Raw genomic sequence first — 20,703 nt, 5'->3', positions numbered from 1 at the left:
CATGTGCATACATTACTTTATAAAATATTTAGTGCATGCAACAGAGGATGACGTTCACACCCATTCTTCTCCCTCACCTCTGCTCCTGCCAAATCCAGCGTTAATCAATAGTGTAGGAAGGAATTGCAGATGCTGGTTTACACCGAAGGTAGACACAAAAAGCTGGAGTAACTCAGCGGGTCAGGCAGCATCTCTGGAGAAAAGGAATAGGTGACATTGGGTGTCAACCTGAAACGTCACCGTGTCCTTTTCTCCAGAGATGGTGCTTGACTCACTGAGTTACTCCAGCTTTTTGTGTCTATCTCAAGGCTCCAGCATTAATTAAAACTGATTTTCTCTCCTCTGAGCCAATGCTACGCAGGAATCATCAAAAGAACAGGAAATCTGACCTCTGCAACTTGACATTTAAAATAATTTGCCTTTGGACTTTTAAACAATAATGGAAAGGAAGATTAAAAAAGAGAAAATTATAGCAACTAAAAAGTAGTTTTATGATTTTTTTTAAATTCGCGAGAAAATGGGAGCAACAGCAGTGCAACCTGACCATAATGTGCCATAAAATCAAAGAACTGTTGAAATAAAAGAAAAGCTAATTTTTATGTTTTCCTAATATACTCTTACTTTAATATGCACTAAATATCATTCCACTTAGGTTTGACAAGTTTTTAGCCTTGCCAGTAACCAAAATAGATCAAGTTATTCTAACCTTAAACCATCTCCCCATCTGTCACAATAGAATGAATCTGGAGGTCAATGGTTGAATTCTAATCTTAACTTTCAAAGCAATTAACTTAAACAGCTTCAAAAAAAATCCCCGACCCTCATGCATAGTTTCATGGGGCCTATTTAACTAAAGTGGTCAAAATGTTTAAAATTTGTAACGCATACATTTAAAAGGGGTTGATGACTTTCTTTTTAATTAAAATTGAGAGAATGCTTGTTTTCTGATAATAAATAGTCCTCTAATGCATTTACACCCTTGGAAATTGGACATTTCTGCACACTCCTTCCTGCAAGATAATTCGCAGGCCATTAATCATAAGGAGTAAAACGTACATTCCACATTTTTTCTGTTAGAAGAGGAATATTATCTCTTGCTGATATTATCTCTTGTGATTTGTGGTTGGCCTTGTTTGCATGGAAGTCAACGTTTTTATTACCTCTGAGACATTTTATACAACTTTGCAACACTCGGGCAACAAATTATATCATAGGCAGTAAATCACAGAGTCAAAGAGCTGTACAGGGCATTCAGCCCACCTTGTCCATGAGAACCACGTTGACATGCTGGGATATTCCTATTTCCTTGAATTTGGCTCATCAACCTCCTAACTCTTCCTATCCAGATATCTGTCCAAATGTCTTTTAAAAGTTGTAATTGTATCTGCTTCTATAGCTTCCTCTGGCACCTCATTCCAGATACAGACTACCATCTGGGTCAAAATGTTGCCCCTAAGGTCCCTCTTAAATCTCTCCCCTCTCACCTTAAGCCTATGCCCTTGAGTTTCAGAAACCTCTACTCTGTGAGTGTTTATTTTATGCATATCCCTCATGATCTTGTACACCTAAATAAGGTTACGTCTTTGATCTCCTACATTGCAATAAAACAATCCAATATTATCCAACCTCGTGCTATATCTGATGTCTCAAGCCCAGGTACCATTCTTGTAAATCTTTTCTGCACCCTTTTCAACTTCCAGACACTTTTCCTTCCTATAGATAGGCAACCAGAATTGCATACAATAGTGTGGTCTCACCAACGACTTTTACAGTTGCACCACGATGTCCCAACTTTTGTACTCAATATCTTTCCCAATGAAGGCAAGCATTCCAAAGGATTTCTTCACCACACTATTCACCTGACTTGCCATTTTCAGGGAACCATGCACCTATACTCCTAGATGTCTCTGTTCTGCAAAATTCTCCAGGGCTCTACTATTTACTGTGCATGTTGTCCTACCTTGGTTTGATGTACCAAAGTGCAACACCTCATACTTGTCAGACTTAAATTTGATTTTCCATTCTTTAACCCTCATTCCCAATTGACTAAACCAGAGTCATACAACACAGAAATAGGCCCATTGGCTCACAATGTCCATGTTGTCCATAAAGTACACATCTAATCTTATACTATATACACATCTATACTAATCTTATTTACCAGCACTTGGTCTGCGGCCTTCTATGTTTTGGCAATGCAAATACTTGCCCAAATATTTTTTTTAAGTAAAATAAGTGGACATACCTTTACTAATTAGCTTAAAATAATCTCAGTGATTTATTGTAGGTGATAAGTTGATAGGAAATAATGTAAACTAGGAACCACGAGGGAAAGATGTATCTCTGGCAGTTGTCCTCCAAGGGATCAAATTCCCATTTGTGGAAAGTCCTGGACAATCAATGATGGTTGGAAACACCACTGTCATGACGTCAGTTCCTTGCTCCCATGGCCAATAATTGTTTGCTGTCATACTAGGTTCACTGTAGTTGTGAACCAAGGGAAATGTCACTTTCATGCACTATTTCAATGTTGTTTTAACACGATAAGGGCAAAGTTCAGATGTTAGGTGGTTAGTCAGCATTGTGGTAGGCATACAAAAGTGAAATACTGGCCTTTCAAAGAAGTGGTGATCAAATTCAAAACAAACACATAGTGAAAGACAAAAAGAGGCTTATGCATTTTGTGTAGGTTCCTCAGATGCACTTCCCCATTGTATCATACCACCAGATATCTATATTAGATGATATTGAAATTGGGTTTGAAAGTGGTTATTAGCAGATCGACAATAATAGAATTAAGCATTAAAATTCCATGAATTTGTTTCATTCATTCTTATGTTATAGCAACCCTGGCAATAGATTTGGTGCCTATTTATTATTACTGTTGAGAGGGTGGTAATAAGCTATTTGTTTGAACCCATAGTCCTTGTGAGTAATATACCAACATATTGCTTTTGGATAGTAATGTCCAGAATTCAAATCCAGAAAGAAAAAAGGGAACAATTCCGTATTTCCAGGTCACAATGATGCGTGACTTGGAGATGAACTTGTAGATGGTGATTTTTCCTAATGACTGCAGCCTTTTAAGTGGTAGAGTTTATGAGGTTAGACGGTAAGAATATTTTTGGCAAAATACACCAACGCAATTTGCCAAAGCTTATCTTAACTTCCAGTCTTGCAACCTTAGTGCCTTAATGCACCTAGAGCTACCACAACCTAGTGGTAGACAGAGTGAATGTTTAACACAATGAATGGAATGACAATGAAGCTACTGCTTACACTGAACTTCCTGAGTGTTGTTGGAACTGGAGAAAGGTGAAAGCTATTCCATCCCAACTCATTGATTCTGCAAAAGATTTGGATGGGGCAAAGGATACCCAGTCTGCAATGTGTTCTTGGAGCTACAGTACTTTCATGGCTGGCCCTATTAAGTTCTAGATAGAGGCAGACCTGAGATGTTATGCAAATGTTGTAAGGAGGAACTGCAGATGCTGGTTGACACCGAAGATAGACACAAATGCTGGCGTAACTCAGCATCAGGTCAGGCAGCATCTCTGGAGAAAAGGAATAGGTGATGTTTCAGGTCGAGACAGACTGATGAAGGGTCTCGACCTGAAACATCACTTATTCCTTGACTCCAGAGCAGCTGCCTGACCTGTTGGGTTACTCCATCATTTTATGTCTGTTATTCAGATGGGTTCAGTGGTGGTAATGCCATGGCATGTCAACAGAGAGGGCCAAAAATGTGTCTGTTGAATTAGAATAAGAGTACCATTTAATGTCTCAATTTCAATATTTTGAGGATGTAGAGGAGGAAACATACATTTCCTAGAAATTCAAAAAGTATGCTACCATATTTTAATTAAATCTGCAGTTTAAACTCATTGTTCAAATCTGAGGTTGTTTTCCTGGATCACAGTTATCAGTGTCAATAATGTCTTATTCATTTTTTTGGCTAGTCCCAATGAAGAAAACCAAAGAAAGCTGACACCAGATGAGATGTACTTGGTTGATTCTGGAGGACAGTACCTGTAAGTTTCAACATTCACAAATGATTGTATAAATTACCAATCCATCTTCAGCTAATCTCCTTTTTATATGATAGAAATAATTCATGTTGGTAAAGATTTACCGTATCTGTGCTGCAGTGTAGATTCAGCAATAAAAGGTCACCTGCTTATGTGAAAAACTGAGGCATGATCAAAATCTGTGAATTGATCTTAAAACAACAACACAGAGTTATCAATGACTATAGCCAAACAGGTTCCTGATCAATTTTCACTGCAAACATTGTATCTTGACTGTCAAGCTTCATTGGAAATCAAGCTCAAACATTAAAGGGCCTGTCCCACGGCAAGCGCGACCTAAAGGGCAGGTCCCACCAGCATGCGCCTGCATCCGGCAAGCACGACCTAACGTGGTCACTTGAGCCGTACGGCATGCAGAAAGCACGACCAAACCAGAAGCGGGAGGTCGCATGCCCGTGGGACAGGCCCTTAACTCATCCTCCCCCATAACTTCAAAACATTGGAAATCCCTTTCTTTGTTGGTCATTCAGTCCAACTTTTTATCTTTTTATTACCTCAATGAAGCTGGTATTACCCAATATTTGAATGAAACACGATGAACTGAACGCATCCAATGATTTAATCTGAATACTGCAGTATAATGTGGATAAATGTGAGGTTATCCACTTTGGTGGCAAAAACAGGAAAGTAGACTGTTATCTGAATGGTGGCCGATTAGGAAAGGGGGAGATGCAACGAGACCTGGGTGTCATGGTACACCAGTCATTAAAAGTAGGCATGCAGGTGTAGCAGGCAGTGAAGAAGGCGAATGGTATGTTAGCATTCATAGCAAAAGGATTTGAGTATAGGAGCAGGGAGGTTCTACTGCAGTTGTACAGGGTCTTGGTGAGACCACACCTGGAGTATTGCGTACAGTTTTGGTCTCCTAATCTGAGGAAAGACATTCTTGCCATAGAGGGAGTACAGAGAAGGTTCGCCAGACTGATTCCTGGGATGTCAGGACTTTCATATGAAGAAAGACTGGATAGACTCGGCTTGTACTCGCTAGAAATTAGAAGATTGAGGGGGGATCTTATAGAAACTTACAAAATTCTTAAGGGGTTGGACAGGCTAAATGCAGGAAGATTGTTCCCGATGTTGGGGAAGTCCGGAACAAGGGGTCACAGTTTAAGGATAAGGGGGAAATCTTTTAGGACCGAGATGAGGAAAACATTTTTCACACAGAGAGTGGTGAATCTCTGGAATTCTCTGCCACAGAAGGTAGTTGCGGCCAGTTCATTGGCTATATTTAAGAGGGAGTTAGATGTGGCCCTTGTGGCAAAAGGGATCAGGGGGTATGGAGAGAAGGCAGGTACAGGATACTGAGTTGGATGATCAGCCATGATCATATTGAATGGCGGTGCAGGCTCGAAGGGCCGAATGGCCTACTCCTGCACCTATTTTCTATGTTTCTATGTTTACTGATTTATTACACAATATTTTGGAGCTTCAAATGCATACTAGTAGTTAGGAAAATAGAAAGATGCCTTTAGACAGTAGAGTTACTGGTTGGGGTGACACAGATTTTGCTATGTTAATCCTCCATTAGCTTAAGGAAGTTCTTTCAAATTATCAACAATTTTCCTTAGATTCCATTGTAAATAAATATAATTTATTTTGGGTTAATTGAGCAAAATTTCACTCCATGATTAAATACATTCTTTTCCCCCCCCCATCTAAACCATTCTAAAGAATGCACCTGCAGCATGGGTCTTTTAATTGATGAAAGCAATGGACAAATATGAGTTGACTAATGAAGAAACGTGGTGGAGATAGGCTAGCATTTACTCCTGGATAGAAATAGCATTGTGTTAAAATCTGTGTGATTATTTGGTGCTGGAATTGTAGCGATATTGATATCTTTTTTTGTCATGTGTAACAAGATACAATTAAAATCTTTGTTTACATGCTATCCAAGCAAATTATAGTATACACGGGGACAACTTTGTGTTGAACAGGGCAATAGGGCAATATATGTAAAGGATAGATATCTAGATCCTGGATCTGCCATGTTTTTTTTCCATTGCAATGGGATCCAATATGAGAGGATAATTGACAAAATAGAAGTTGAAATGTATTTATCCACTCCACACATTCATACCTGGCTGTTCCAAGAATGTGCAACATTTTTGGGTCTCACTATAGTCCCAAGAACTATTTCAACGACGAGTCCATGACCTAAATAGTAATGAGTAAATGAAGTTACACTATTGCAGGCCATACAGCAGCTTTTCCAATATCTAGACTAACCTGCTTACCATTTGGTAGGAACAAAAAAGAATAGTAGACAACTAGTTTTAACCATAAGTAAAATATAGACAAGTGCAGATAATTGATCTTTTTGACTGGACTGCACAAAAACAGTTTATCAAATACTATACAGTGTAATATCATCAAAAAAATCTCATTTAGTCAATCACAAACATATCTTTAGTCTCATGTATATTAACTTTACCTTTTATCATTCAAACCTTATTCAATGAAGACACATAGAAATGCATTACATGATGCTCTAAAGTATTAAATAATGTTCTTAAAGTTAAAAAAACAAACAATGAGATACCTCATACACAGGGAAGGGGTTCAGTGGTTGTAATGATTTAGACCCAGGAACATTTCCCATATTCTGAATCTCTTCATGAATTTCCCCCTTTTTTCTCTTTCGCTTCATTCCAGTTTGCAGGATCTAGCTTTGTAGAAAGCAGCTGCCATGTTTGCCGAGGAAACAGCATGAGCTGGCAGTATTTCAGATTTATTGTGTGGAAAATGTTTTGGGATATTTCCGAAAATGGGAAATAGTTGGAAGGTTCCAAGGGCAGTTGCCAATTCCAGTGCAAGTTATGCTCATTGTGAAATGTTTTCTTTGCTCCTGATTTCCATTTGACCACATTTGCACGTTGCATTTACAAATGCTTTAAAATACAAAAAATATTCAATCCTGTTTTGGTTTAGATAAAAGTAATGACTTTGTAAAGATTGATTTATCAGAGTACAGTTTTAGCCCTTGCAAATAACTTATATAAAACCATTTAAAGTGACTTTAAAAAAACTACACAATGCTATTGACTGACTGGATTGGTGAACAGTATTTGTAAATTTAGTAACATCAATATGTCTCAACAAAGGTCCTTGGACTCATAGAGATCCAGTTTATTTTTTGAGTCTTCCTCAAAGATCTGCAAATATTATCAGGTAGGATCTAATTAATCCTGAAGGTAGTGTATGGTCCTGAATGAGATACATTTTTAACATAATATTTTTAAAGCTATAACAAAAGAATGGGGGAAATTCTACTTTGCTAAACATAATTTGTGTCTTAAAATTCAATGGAAAAATGCCCAATTGCTTTTGCTGGAAACACTTCTGAGAAGAAATCTAGTTGGAAGTGAAAGAGATGGTCAGGCACTTTGGGTCTTTGATATTTGAATGCTTTGTTTTAAACATTCTTGCTTTGTATTAAAAACTCAGAGATGGAACAACAGATATTACCCGTACAGTACATTGGGGAATACCAACTGATTTTCAAAAGGTAGGTGAATTTGGAATTCTACCAATCTAATCATCTGATGGTGTTGATTTCCATGAACACGATCACCAACTCCAATTTCATTGTATCAGTCTGAAATGAAAAAAAAAATTACCTATTGAGCTTGCCAATAGACCAATTTCAAACTTCAAATGCCTTTGGGTTATTTTGATCCCAAATAAAGAACCGATAGATTACTAAAATTGTTCTCAACATCCCCAACAGTTCATACATATCTTGCAAAAGACAAATCAGTAAGCTTCTTTTGTCTTCTTCCCAATATCCGATGAAGGATCTTTGATCTGAAACATTAACTTTGCTTCTCTTACCATTGTTTTAGTCAAACCTGCTGAATACTTTGACCACTTGTTGTATTTATCTGACGCCCGACCTACTTGATGCCACGAGTACCTACGACTAGCATCACAGCCTGCTACGACCTACCTACGACCTCCTACGACCTTGTGACGACCATGCTGCGAGCATGAGTCAAGGGCAAACTCGGCAGAGGTTGTGAATTAGGTCATGAAAGTGGGACGGGCCCTTTAAGTGCATTCTCAGAGTTATCAATAACTCCCAGACAGTAAATACTACTTACATGTGCAGGATTTACTGAGCCGTTGGTATTGGACAAATTTCCACCCATAGTCGCCCATTTACTGCATGTTGTATTACATTTCCAAACTTCCATTAAAGAACTAAATCCCTGTGGTATTATCAACCGGCAATTCAAATAAAAGAACAGTTTCTTTTTACATATTATTTCCTTGGTTTCCAATGTTGTACATTGAACATGCACATCAAGAATCGGCGGAATCTGTATTAACATTCTTTAATTCTTAGTGAATATAATCTCCATAGCTCCAACAAATCTACAAAAACAAGACATTCTAAATCGCAATGATAATGGCGTCTTCATCCTAATTTTGAATTGATATTGTGTCTGAAATATACATTTTTTGTGTCCACTTTATAGCATTTTTACCCAGAATCCTTATTATAAGGATTTGTGTCATTGTCTCCAACTCTTGGTCTTTGTTCCTCTATTTAAAGGAACCATTGTTATGTTTTTACTTTCTCTTATATAAGTTTTTACTATTACACACTGAAACTTTAATTGAACTGTGATCATTTTTAAAGTTTTTTTTAAATTATATTTTTATTCAAAATATTCCATTGGAGTAACTGTTCTATACTTGTGTATTGAAAAAATTCTGAAATTGGGCCAAATCATTTAGAGAGTATGCGTGTCCTGTTTGGGAGAGATCATCCCATGCCAAGAAACTAGACCCAGCGTTGAATAACACCTGCTGCTCAATCACTGGCTGCTTGAAGCCCACCAACATAAACAACCTGCACCTCCTCGCTGGCATTGCCCCTGCTGATGTGAGACGGGAAGTCGCCAGCCGAGTAGAGATGACCAAGGCCACCAGCGATGAACGCCACCTCCTCTACGGACGTGTACCCCCGGCCCAACGGCTGAAGCCCAGGAGAAGCTTTCTCAGCCATGTCCAGCCCCTAATAGCATCACGGGAAGAAACCAGACTCCAACTATGGACAAAAAAGCTTGAGGACGACCCCCCTCCTACTGACATGGGTACCCCTCCTTCTGAAGCCCCCCCTCCGGGCTCAGAAGCACCATGGGTCCAGTGGAAGACGCTCAACCGCCTGAGAACAGGAACAGGGCGATCAAAAGCTGCCATGGCCAGATGGGGCTATGAAACTGGCCAAACCACCTGTGAATGTGGAGAAGAGGACCATACAATGCAGCACTGCCTTGTCTGCCCCCTACTACCCAACCAGTGCAGCCCAAAGGATCTTGCAGTGTTCAATAAAAACGCAAAGGACTGTGTAAAGGAATGGGAAACTGTCATATAACCAACCAGCTTCAAAGACACGAAAAGAAGAAGAGATTTAGAACTGTTGAATTTAATTTAAATGAATAGAGATCCTCAATTAAACATGAATTAAACTTTCATATTAGCTTATGGATTTAGAATGATAATGTTCTTTAATGAATCATGTACTTTTAAATATTTATCAGGAAGCTTACACTCGCGTGCTAATGGGACAGATTGACACGGCTCGATCTATCTTCCCTGCCAGAACAATGGGTAAGGCAGTGAATGAGTGAACAAGCCCAGTTTATGATTGCATGCTTTCAATATAAGGTGTGTCTGCTGGTCATTTTTATGATTAAAAAACTGTGTGTATGCTGACAATAACCCATTAAGTCGAAACAAGGAACTGCAGATGCTGGTTTATCAAAATAGACTAAAAAGTGCTGGAGTAATTCAGCGGGTCAGGCAGCATCCCTGGAGATTAGAATATAAAAACAAGGATGTAATGCTGAGGCATTTATAAGGCACTGATCAGACCGCATTTGGAGTAATGTGAGCAGTTTTGGGCCCTGTATCTGAGGAAGGATGTGTTGATGTTGGACAAGGTCCAGAGTATGTGTACGAGAATGATTCCAATAATTATTTGGGTTAACGTATGATGAGCGTTTTACGGTGCTGGGTCTGTCCTCGCTTGAGTTTAGAAGGCTGAGGAGAGACCTCATTGAAACTTACTGAATAGTGAATGGCCTGGATAGAGTGGCTATGGAGTGTATGTTTCCACTAGTGAGAGAGTCTAGGACCAGAGCCCATTGCTTCAGAATAAAAGGACATACCATTAGAAAGGAGATGAGGGGGAATTTATTTAGTCAGAGGGTGGTGAATCTGAGGGATCTATTGCCACAGAAGGCCATGGAGGCCAAATCAATGGATATTTGCAAGGTGGAGATTGACAGATGATTAGTATGTGAGTCAGGGGTTTTGGGGAGAAGGCAGGAAAATGGGGTTGAGAGGGAAAGATAGATCAGCCATGATTGAATGGCGGAGTAGACTTGATGGGCCAAATGGCCTAATTCTGCTCCTATAACTTATGAAAATGGGTAAGTGATGGTTTAGGTAAGGAACCTTCTACAGACAGATAACTCATTAACCTCATTTTTGCAATAGATAGCATTACTTAGTTTATTTCTGTGTCCACTCCAGATAGCAACTTGCCCAGTTCTATCCAAATCAGACATGTTTGATTAGTTTGGATATTTTCCATTCTGCTGCAACAATAATCAATTTGAATGATGTCGCTCCCTCCATTCTATGGCAAGAATCACATTTCTCTGGTTTAAATCTGAGATCTTTTTCGTCACAGACACATTGCAATCAGTTGACCAAGAAGTGCTTCAGTTAACTTACTTAGAAAATGTAGAAATGTTATTGACTGAACAGAGTTAAAATATGTTAATATCGGCTATGACTGACATTTGTAAATCCTCTCAATCTCATCCGAAAGCAATATTATGTGTGCTTTTAGAATTTTATGCCTGATGTTTAGGGGCTTTTTCATCTGTGATATCATGCATCAGTCAACCTATTCTGGCATTTCCAGTTTACCGCATAGATTGTTACACCACACACAGATACGATATTGTGCTTAAAACCTCCCTTACTTTGATTTCTAAACAGGGAACTCAGTTAAGGAAAATCTTGTTTTACTTTTCTGATTTAATCAGTAAACTGGAGTGGTTTATAATATTACTGAGGTTATGCTAGAATTAAATGCAACACTAGTTAGGTCACAACTTGAGTATATGTACAGTACTGGAAACCTGAATGCATGAAATATATGATTGTATTGGAGAGAGTGCAGGATGGGGAACATGTACAAGTAAGTTGTCTGAAATGGAAAGTTGTGCTCTAGGGAATGTTTCATGAACTAAGGTTTTTTCTTTGGGTCAAAAAACTCTGAAGGGAGACTTAAAAAGGCGCATAACAAGATTAATAGCAGCTTTGATAAATAGGGAGGGCATGTTTCATAGTGTTATTGAGGCATAAAGTCTGGAGATGGTTGGTGTGGATTTAGTGAGCTAAAGCCCCTGTCCCACTTACGTGTCCTTGGCAAGCTAATTACGCGACCTTGTCGTCGTGTGCAGGCGCGGCGGTCCTGCGAAGGTCGCGCGCGTCTTCATGCTCCCGTACAGCCGTCTGGAGCACGTGACATAATTTGAAGATGGACACAAAATGCAGGCGTAACTCAGCGGGGCCGTCAGCATCTCTGGAGAGAAGCAATGGGTGACGTTTTGGATCGAGATCCTTCTTCAGTCTGAAAGAAGGGTCTTGACCCGCAATGTCACCCATTCCTTCTCTCCAGAGATGCTGCCGTTCCCGCTGAATTACTCCTGCATTTTGTGTCTATCTTCAATTTTCTTGGCCCCGCTCTGGGAGTAGAAGTGGGGGCGGATCCGGATCCGCAACAGCCGTGAGCCCCAGGCCGAGCTCGGCGATCGTTTGCCTGCTTCTGCTGCTGTTGGAGGTGAGACGTTGCGTCACACCATGGGTTTGGGCCTGTCCCACTTTGGCCGTCAGTTACTCGACAGGCCGGTGGCGCGCGAAGATTTCGTTCGGTACAAAATCCCGGAGCGCCGTGCGATACCGCGCACAACTACATAACGCTCCGCACTTCTCAGTGGGACCGGCCACACGATGCCCATGCGCCACAATGCGACGACGAGGTTGTGTAATTTGCGTGCCATGGACACGTAAGTGGGACAGGACCTTAAGACTCTTAACTATTTAGTACCCATTTACACTGATCTTGCACTGATACCATTTTTTTTCTCCCAACATTCCTTTTACTCTCCACAGATTCAACCATTCATTGGCACACATTCTACAGTAGTCATCCAACCTACCAACTCGCATGTCTTTGGAATGTGGGGGGAAACTAGAGCACCATGAGGGTGCTTACATAGTTAAAGAGAGTATATACAAACTACACATAGACAGTACCATGGGTCAGGATTAAACCCAAATCACTGCAGCTTGTAGGCGCCACTCTATCATCCTAGTGCTTCCTTGAGCAAATAGGTCGATGCTTTTAACAAGGGAGCTTATCATTTCTCAGTTATTATTGTCCACAGCCACAGTAATAAATACCAGTTTTACCAGTGAACCCAGCCTGCCTGAGAACAGATATCAAATAAAGTGAATTTATCGAACAATAATAAGATTAAGAGCAACCTAGATAAATAGGGAGGGCATGTTTCATCGTGTTATTGAGGCATAAAGTCTGGAGATGGTTGGTGTGGATTTAGTGAGCTAATGCTCATAACTACTTAGCACCCATTTACACTGGGTGAAAATATTTCTCAAAAGTACAGCGTTCCATAGGGTATTTTGGAAAAGATGTGTACTCCCGTTAAATCTATAAAATTCTGTTTACGCCTTTATAATAATGTGTTTGCCATCAGGAGATTCACTTGATGTATGGGCTCGACATTCATTGTGGGAAGTAGGATTGAACTACAGGCATGGAACTGGACACGGGATTGGCAACTTCCTTGGTGTTCATGAATGTGAGCGTTTTTTTAAACTAATATCATTGCACCTCTGCATTATAAAGTAAGCAAGCATTTGCCAATTATCCCCAACATCAAGGTAGGAAATGTTTAGGAGTGGGCCGAAGCGGGCCTAAGGTGGTGAAAGCTGCAAAAGTAATGTGAGGATTTCTCCTGCTGTGTTTCAAAGTCCTGAAAGAGTTATAGTTTCCATTTAAAAGCATTTGTGTGCAAGAAATTTTCAGCATTGTAAAGAAAATTGACATAGCATTATTCACTGTGGAAAGTCGATAAAACCAAACTGACAGGTTGATATTAGTTTGTTAGTAACTGGATGCCAATTCAGATATGAGTCATAATATGCTTGACACAGTGTGGAAACAGGCCCTTTGGCCCAACTTGCCCACACTGACCGATATGTCCCATCCACACTGGTCCCACTTGCCTGAGTTTGGCCCATATCCCGCTAAACTTGTCCTATCTGTGTATCTATCTAATTGCTTCTTAAATGTTGTGAATGTTCCTTGCCTCAACTACTTCCACTGGCAGCTCATTCCATACAGCCACCACGCTTTGCATTAGAAAGTTACCCCTCAAATTCCTATGAAATCTTAAACCAATGCCCTCTGGTTCTCGAACCCCTCCACTCTGGGCCCGAGATTCTGTGCGTCCACCTGATCTATTCCTCTCATGCGGAATAAGTTTTCAGGAAAGCTATTGAATCTATCAATATTGGGATACATTTACAGCTAGCCACCCTTTGAGGAACTACATCCAGAGGAGCAGATAATGCATGCAATTTTCCAATTAGAAAATTATCTGTTTGAAGCAAAATTGAATGGGTCAAGAAATTAAGAGGAAAGGTAAGAAAGAGACAATTTTATTTTGTAAGGGAGTTTCCCCAAAAGATTGTAATGTTGCCCTTGTGCTCATTGTGCATTGTTGCTTTAAGCATTGGCCAATATGTTAATATTTGTCAACCAGAATAGCAGGCATCAGAGTGTTTTGGGGGTTTCCTCAACAAACTATTTAATCTTGAAGCTATCCTGCTTGATTAGGTACAAATACTCAATGCAATGGTGTCATATTCTTATCTCCTCTGATTTAGTGGAAATGCTAAAATATCTATTGCCTCTTAAACTTTGAGAAAATGTGATTTCAGAGAATGCATTAAAACATTGCATGCTACCATTACACACACAGACCTTAAGTCTTTTGTGTATTAACACACAGAAACTGGTTCACAAGCATCTTATTTTAGTGCTACATGATCCAATATTGATTTTACTTGGAATAAATCACTAGTAAAATTGCACCAGGCACTTCCAGCTGCATATTGTATGTTTCAGGCTCTTGTCACAAAACCTGGAGCTCCCACATCCAGGAAATTACATTGTTAGTATATATATTTTAAACCCCAAGGGAACAATACTGCATTTTTCACTCTGCCACGTTGAGAAAGGCTTGCCTCAAAACTCACCAGAGACTGCCTTATTAAATTTGGCTCAAAACTATAATCTCACAGGGATCAAGAGTATGGAGATAGGTGTACTAGATGATGCTAGTGGGGTAATTAGTTAATCCCGAGAGAGGAGGCATAATTGCAAAGACTCTTTCCCTTGTATCTTCCCTTTTCCCCATATCAGCTGGTGCCTTGGGAATTGTGCCTTAAGGGCAAACATTTTTTTCCAAGTGGCAAGCAGGGGAATCTTGATTACAATGGTACTTGCTCCCATGAAGGCCCACGCACATCACGATTCCGCACATTCTCCAAGGTGCAAAACAATTCTGACATTATTGTAGACTTATTTTCAACCAAATCAGTGCAAGCACTGTACAAAATGACGTTCTAGAAAACAAGAAATTGTGTAACCCAATTTCTAGGTAAGTATTGTTTTTAACTGCATAAAACTAAAGAGTGCCTTGAGAATTTGTGGAAAACAACATAAAATGTCAAGGAAGCACACTCCTAAGAAATACTTTTACATTGATTCTTTTTTATTTATGCACAGGGCCAGTTGGCATTGGGAGTGGTCAAACGTGGTCATTGGATGAGGGAATGTTTACATCTATAGGTAAGCATTGTTTTTAAGTTTAATGGATCCTGTCAAACATATAGAATTTGGATATTTAATAGTAAATTGTGGAATTCTTCCATTTGAACTTCACATTGAACTGGGGGAAGGGAGGCGCTGATTTTTCAAGTAAGACTAAATACTTAATATTTCAGTGTTAAGAAACTTCTTAAGGGCCTGTCCCACTTGTGCGAACTAATCCGCCAGTTCTGGCAAGTTTGCCCTCGACTCATACTCGCAGTATGGTCCACACGAGGTCGTAGGAGGTCTTCGTAACTCTCCTTCATGCTCGAGAGTGGTCTCCGTGTACTCGAGGCCTCAGCTAGGTCACGGCGTTTTTATCAATATGTTAGAAAATGTCCGCGAATAAAAAAAGGTCGCCATGGAAAAAATCTATACTTTTTTTACTCGTAGGTTTAGTCCTAGTAGGTCGTAGTAGGTTTCCATGTTGGTCGTAGGTAATCAAGGGTAGTCGAAGGGAGTCGAAGGTAGTCGTAGATAGTCTTCATCATAGTCGAAGGGAAGTCGAAGGAGATCGAATGAGGTAGTCTTCACTCTCCACTATTCGGTGTCCAATGTTCCCGAAGCTACTCGTAGCTAGTAGAAGCTGGTCTTCAACATAGTCGAAGGAGGTCGAAGGCGGTCTTCTACATAGTCGAAGGAGGTCTTCAACATGTCATTTTTTCAAACTCTTCTAAACTCGCCAATTAGGTTGCCCAAGTGGGACAGCCACAGCAGCAGAAAAGATGGAATTTGCATTTTTATAGCATCTTATCAGATCCTCAAACATTTTACTGCTGATTATATAGACACACAGCTACTGTAGGTCTGACCTGCAACAAATTATACATCTGTTTCTTTCGCATCTGTTGAGAGACTGGTGTGGGCAGATTACCAGCAGGACATCCTGCTGTTCACTGAATGGGCCTTTTTAACATCCTCCAAAATCAACAGAGCCTGAAGTTACATCTCATATGAAATGTAACATCACTGACAATATAGCAACATTAGCTTCACTGTGAAAGGTCAATGTTCTAGTCCAACCAAATGTACCAAGCTGGCATTAACATGAAGGAAGGAGCAACTTATTCACCAGCTTTGAACGTAACTAGTGGATAAGGAGTCAAAATCCAATGGAGAACTTAGGTTAAGTAGGACAAGAGGACTGAAGAATAAATACAATCCAACAAGACAAGGAGAAGGAGGAAGAAGGAAGTACAGAGATAAATGAATGAAAGATCAGAGTGTGACAAAAGTGACAATGCATCAACAGATTCAGGTTCCAGTATTTTTGGGAACCTGGCCATGTTATTTTCCTCTGTGGGAAGGGCCCAGACACTTTGATGTCACCCTATCTTTTTTTTTCTTGTAATTTAAAAAAAAAACACAGATAAGCTCCTGTTGATTAGTGGGTAGGACAGAACTGCAGATGCTGGTTTAAATCGAAGGTAGACACAAAATTATGGAGTACATCAGCGGGACAGGCAGCATCTCTGGAGAGAAGGAATGGGTGACGTTTCGGGTTGAGATCCTTCTTCAGATTGATGTCAGGGGAGTGGGCGGTACAGAGATAAAATTTAGTCAAAGACAGTAAGACTGGTAGTAGAACTAGGCAGGGGTAGGGAGAGAGGGAAAGCAAGGACTACTTGAAGTTAGAGAAGTCACTGTTCATACCGCTGGGGTGTAAGCTACCCAAACGAAATATGAGGTGATGTTCCTCCAATTTGTGCTGGGCCTCACTCTTGACAATGAAGGAGGCCCAGGACAGAAAGGTCAGTGTGGGAATGGGAGGGGGAGTTAAAGTGTTGAGCAACTGGAGATCAAGTAGGTTTAGGCGGACCGAGCGGAGGTGTTCAGCGAAACGATCAGCAGGTCTGCGCTTGGTCAGTCTGAAGAAGGGTCTCGACCCAAAAAACGTCACTCATTCCTTCTGTCTAGATATGCTGCCTGTCCCGCTGAGTTACTCCAGCATCTTGTGTCTATAAACAGTTCATTGTGTTCAGTTCTGGGCACCATGTTATAGAAAAGATGTTGTCAAGCAGGAAAGGATACAGAGAAGATTTACAAGGATGTTGCCAGGGATAGAGGGTCTGAGCTATAGGGAGAGGTTGATTAGGCTGGGACTCTATTCCTTGGAACGCAGGAGGATGAGGGGCGAGCTTATAGAGGTGTATCAAATCATGAGAGGAATAGATCGGGTAGTTGCACCGAGCCTCTTGCCCAGAGTAGGTGAATCGAGGACCAGAGGGCATCAATTTAAGATGAAGGGGAAAAGAATTAATAGGAATTTGAGTGGTAACTTTTTTACACAAAGGGTGGTGGGCGTATGGAACAAGCTGCCTGAGGAGGTAGTTGAGGCCGGCACTAACCCAACATTTAAGAAACAGTTAGACAGGTACATGAATAGGACAGGTTTGGAGGGATATGGACCAGGTGGGACTAGTTTAACTGGGACATGTTAGCTGATGTGGGCAAGTTGGGCCGAAGGGCCTGTTTCCATACTGTATCACTCTTTGGCTCTATCTAGAATGGCTGTGTGACACAAACGTTTATCTCCTGAGCTGCCTCCCACTTGTCCCAACCTTTGGAATAGAGTGCAATCCGAAAACACTGTGAAACAGAGATGGTACCTAATTAGGGCACCAAAGTTCACACAGTCTAAAGCTGAGCTCCTTATTAACTTTTTTTGTTTGGAAAACCATCAGCTATTCTTCATCATTGTATCAAATTTCTCCAATGGCTCCAAGGTTTTCTTACTTCAACTATCATATGGAAAGTGTTAAGGGGCTGTCCCATTTGGGCGACCTAATCCGTGAGTTCTGGCGAGTTTGCCCTCAACTCGTACTCGCAGCATAGTCGACACAAGGTCGTAGGAGGTCTTTGTAACTCTCCTTCATGCCCAAGAGTAGTCCCTGTGTACTCAAGGCCTCGGCTAGGTTGCGGCATATTTTTTTAACATGTTGAAAAATCCCCGCGAGTAAAAAAAGGGCGCCATGGAAAAAATCGATACTCTTTTTACTCGTAGGTTTAGTCGTAGTAGGTCACCATGTTAGTCGTAGGTAATCGAAGGTAGTCAAATGCAGTTGAAGGTAGTCGAAGGAAGTCTTCATCATAGTCGAATGGAGGTCGAATGAGATCGAAGGAGGTCGTATTCACTCTCCACTATTCGGTGTCCAATTTCCCCGAAGTTAGTCGTAGCTAGTCGTAGCTAGTAGCAACTAGTCGAAGCTAATCTTCAACATAGTCGAAGGAGGTCGAAGGAGGTCGAAGGAGGTCTTCTCCACAGTCGTAGGAGATCTTCAACATGACATTTTTTCAAACTCTCCTAAACTCTCCTAAACTCGCCAATTAGGTCGCCCAAGTGGGACAGCCCCTTTAGCAACACCTTTCCCTAGGAATGAGTGCTCTATGCATATCAATACCAATGAAAAATAAAATGCAACAGAAAAATACGTTCAAACTGCAAGTTGGAACCTATTGTTCCTTTGGATCGATCATCGACGTGGACAGGGGGGACGTGCTGCATGGGCAACAGCCTGTCCTCCATATCACATTGCCCAGGCTTGCATCCGACCACACATCACCTGCAAACTTGGATGCATCGCCCATGCTCAGTTATGACCTAGGAGGACCTACTAATGGCAAGTAACGCAAAATGCTTCTGAACCCCCCCTTGCACCTGATATACATAAAGGATACCAAAGGTGTCCTGTGGCATCCACAAGAACAACATATAGGCCGGCTTCAATACCAGGATTTTCATTCACACACATGTACCTGCAGATAGCGAAATAATCAGTGCAACGACCAACACGATAAAGTGTGCTATCCGCTGTATTTAAGAAGGAACACAATTTAATCTACTTTCTGGTGGAACCTCTTGAGGGATGGAGCTAGCTCCAGGCTACAATTCTGTTAATTTACTTTTGCAACATTTTTTCTTCTTGAATACTTCTGTTCACATAGTCGAATGCCGGTGGTTCTGGAATAGATATGCATTTGCAATCTGGCCAGGCTACTGATTCTGGAGGTGAGCCATCTCCTGCAGGAAGACCCTGGAGACGACTCAACCATCACTGTTTAGAACCAATTGTCCATGGCCTCGAAGACATATGGAGCACTCACTCAGAGAACGATGAGATTCAATGATGGTTCCTCAAGCTGTCCAACAGCTACAGAAACTATCGTGGCCTCTGACCTCCTCAGTGGCCTCATTGCCATCCGCATAGCCCATGACCTCCATCAATCTTATCTCAAGTACTTCTACCTCTATTGCCTTGAAATACTCCTATTTATACTTCTTACTTTTCCCTCTGAGACAGTCTGTTGGGAGGAAAGATGATGTGGCTACTCCAGTTTTGTGGGTTCACAGGTGATTTATGAGGCCAGGAAGAGTCTGCAGATGAGGGAGGGGGGTCCTGGCAGAATGTGCAGCTGAGTAGCTTGTGAGCCGATGCCATGCATAAGTTGAGCTTCCATTGGTGCAGGAACTCAAGCTTCTAAATACTATCCAAAATATTCCTTTTCCAGATTAAGCTATTGTGGGTCAGGACGTTCAAGGAATAAGTGGGGGTTATTGAATTTTCTTTTAAGGAGACATTGCAAACATCCTTGAATTTCTTCATCCATCTATCTGGTAATCTTTCCCTGTGACCGAGCTTGGGATGGAGGGTGTTTCGTGTAACCAAAGAGACTGTAGATGTTAGAAGTATGGTTACTAATCTGATTTTAAGACAGAACATAGAACAGTACAGGAACATGCTCTTTGGCCTACAATATTCCTGCCGAACATGATGCCAAGTTAAACTAATCTCCTCTGACTTCACATGATCCAAATCTCATCAGTCCTTGCATATCCATGCGCCAATCGAAACAGCCCACCATCACCACCCCTGGCTGTGCATTCCAGGCACCCACCATTTCCTGCGTAAAAAACATGCCCCTCGCATCTCTTTTAATCTCACATGAAACCTCTGCCCTTTAGTCATTGACATTTCCACCCTGAGGAAAAATGTTCTGGCTATCTATCCTATATTTGCCATCATGATTGTGTATAAATCTATCAGGTCTCTCGTCACCCTCCACGTTCCAGAGAAAACAATCCAAATTAGTTCAACCTTTTCTTATAGTTAATACCCTCTAATCCCAGCAACATTCTGGTAAACCTCCTCTGCATCCTTTCCAAAGCATCCACATCCGTCCTGCAATGGGGCGACCAGAACTGTACACTATACTCCAAATACAGCCCAAGCAGAGTCCCCATAAGCTGCAAGACATATAGAGCGGCAACACTTATCTACTTCATAAGCTGGCATCCTCCTGCCATGTCCGGGCCATTATTGATGGAGCCCTCAAACCTATACCTGAACAGACTTGACTGAGTCCACAGCTGTCACTGGGCAATGCTGTGCCACCCTGATAACATCACCTCAACAGAGATATTTGATTGGTCAGTGATTTACTGCAATGGATAATAAGGAAACCACTTTACTGGTGTAAGGCCTGTTCAATAGCGCACAATGCACTGGACACCATGCGCTACCAAATTTTCCAGATGTTGGCCCTTGCACTAAATGTTAGTTGGTCTGCTAATTTCTGGCAGGTAAAAATGATGCAATCACTATGCATGATGTAAAGGCAACAATTTCA

General features: G+C 41.0%; 1 protein-coding gene across 2 annotated transcripts in view; it reads left to right on the top strand.

The window, feature by feature from the left end:
* The window catches only part of xpnpep2 (X-prolyl aminopeptidase 2), an 85,391-nt gene that overhangs the window by 60,305 nt on the left and 4,383 nt on the right, over window positions 1-20,703 (top strand). For both annotated transcript variants that reach the window (XM_033030554.1, XM_033030553.1), the window contains 5 exons: window positions 3,960-4,031; window positions 7,536-7,596; window positions 9,638-9,707; window positions 12,893-12,997; window positions 14,992-15,054. In XM_033030554.1, the coding sequence (XP_032886445.1) occupies window positions 3,960-4,031; window positions 7,536-7,596; window positions 9,638-9,707; window positions 12,893-12,997; window positions 14,992-15,054 (371 nt within the window). The remainder of the gene's footprint in view (window positions 1-3,959; window positions 4,032-7,535; window positions 7,597-9,637; window positions 9,708-12,892; window positions 12,998-14,991; window positions 15,055-20,703) is intronic.

The sequence above is a fragment of the Amblyraja radiata genome, chromosome 12 (genome assembly GCF_010909765.2).
Source record: "Amblyraja radiata isolate CabotCenter1 chromosome 12, sAmbRad1.1.pri, whole genome shotgun sequence".
Lineage (NCBI taxonomy): Eukaryota > Metazoa > Chordata > Chondrichthyes > Rajiformes > Rajidae > Amblyraja > Amblyraja radiata.
Note: the sequence above shows the minus strand (reverse complement) of the source record. Positions and strands in the feature narration are given on the sequence as shown.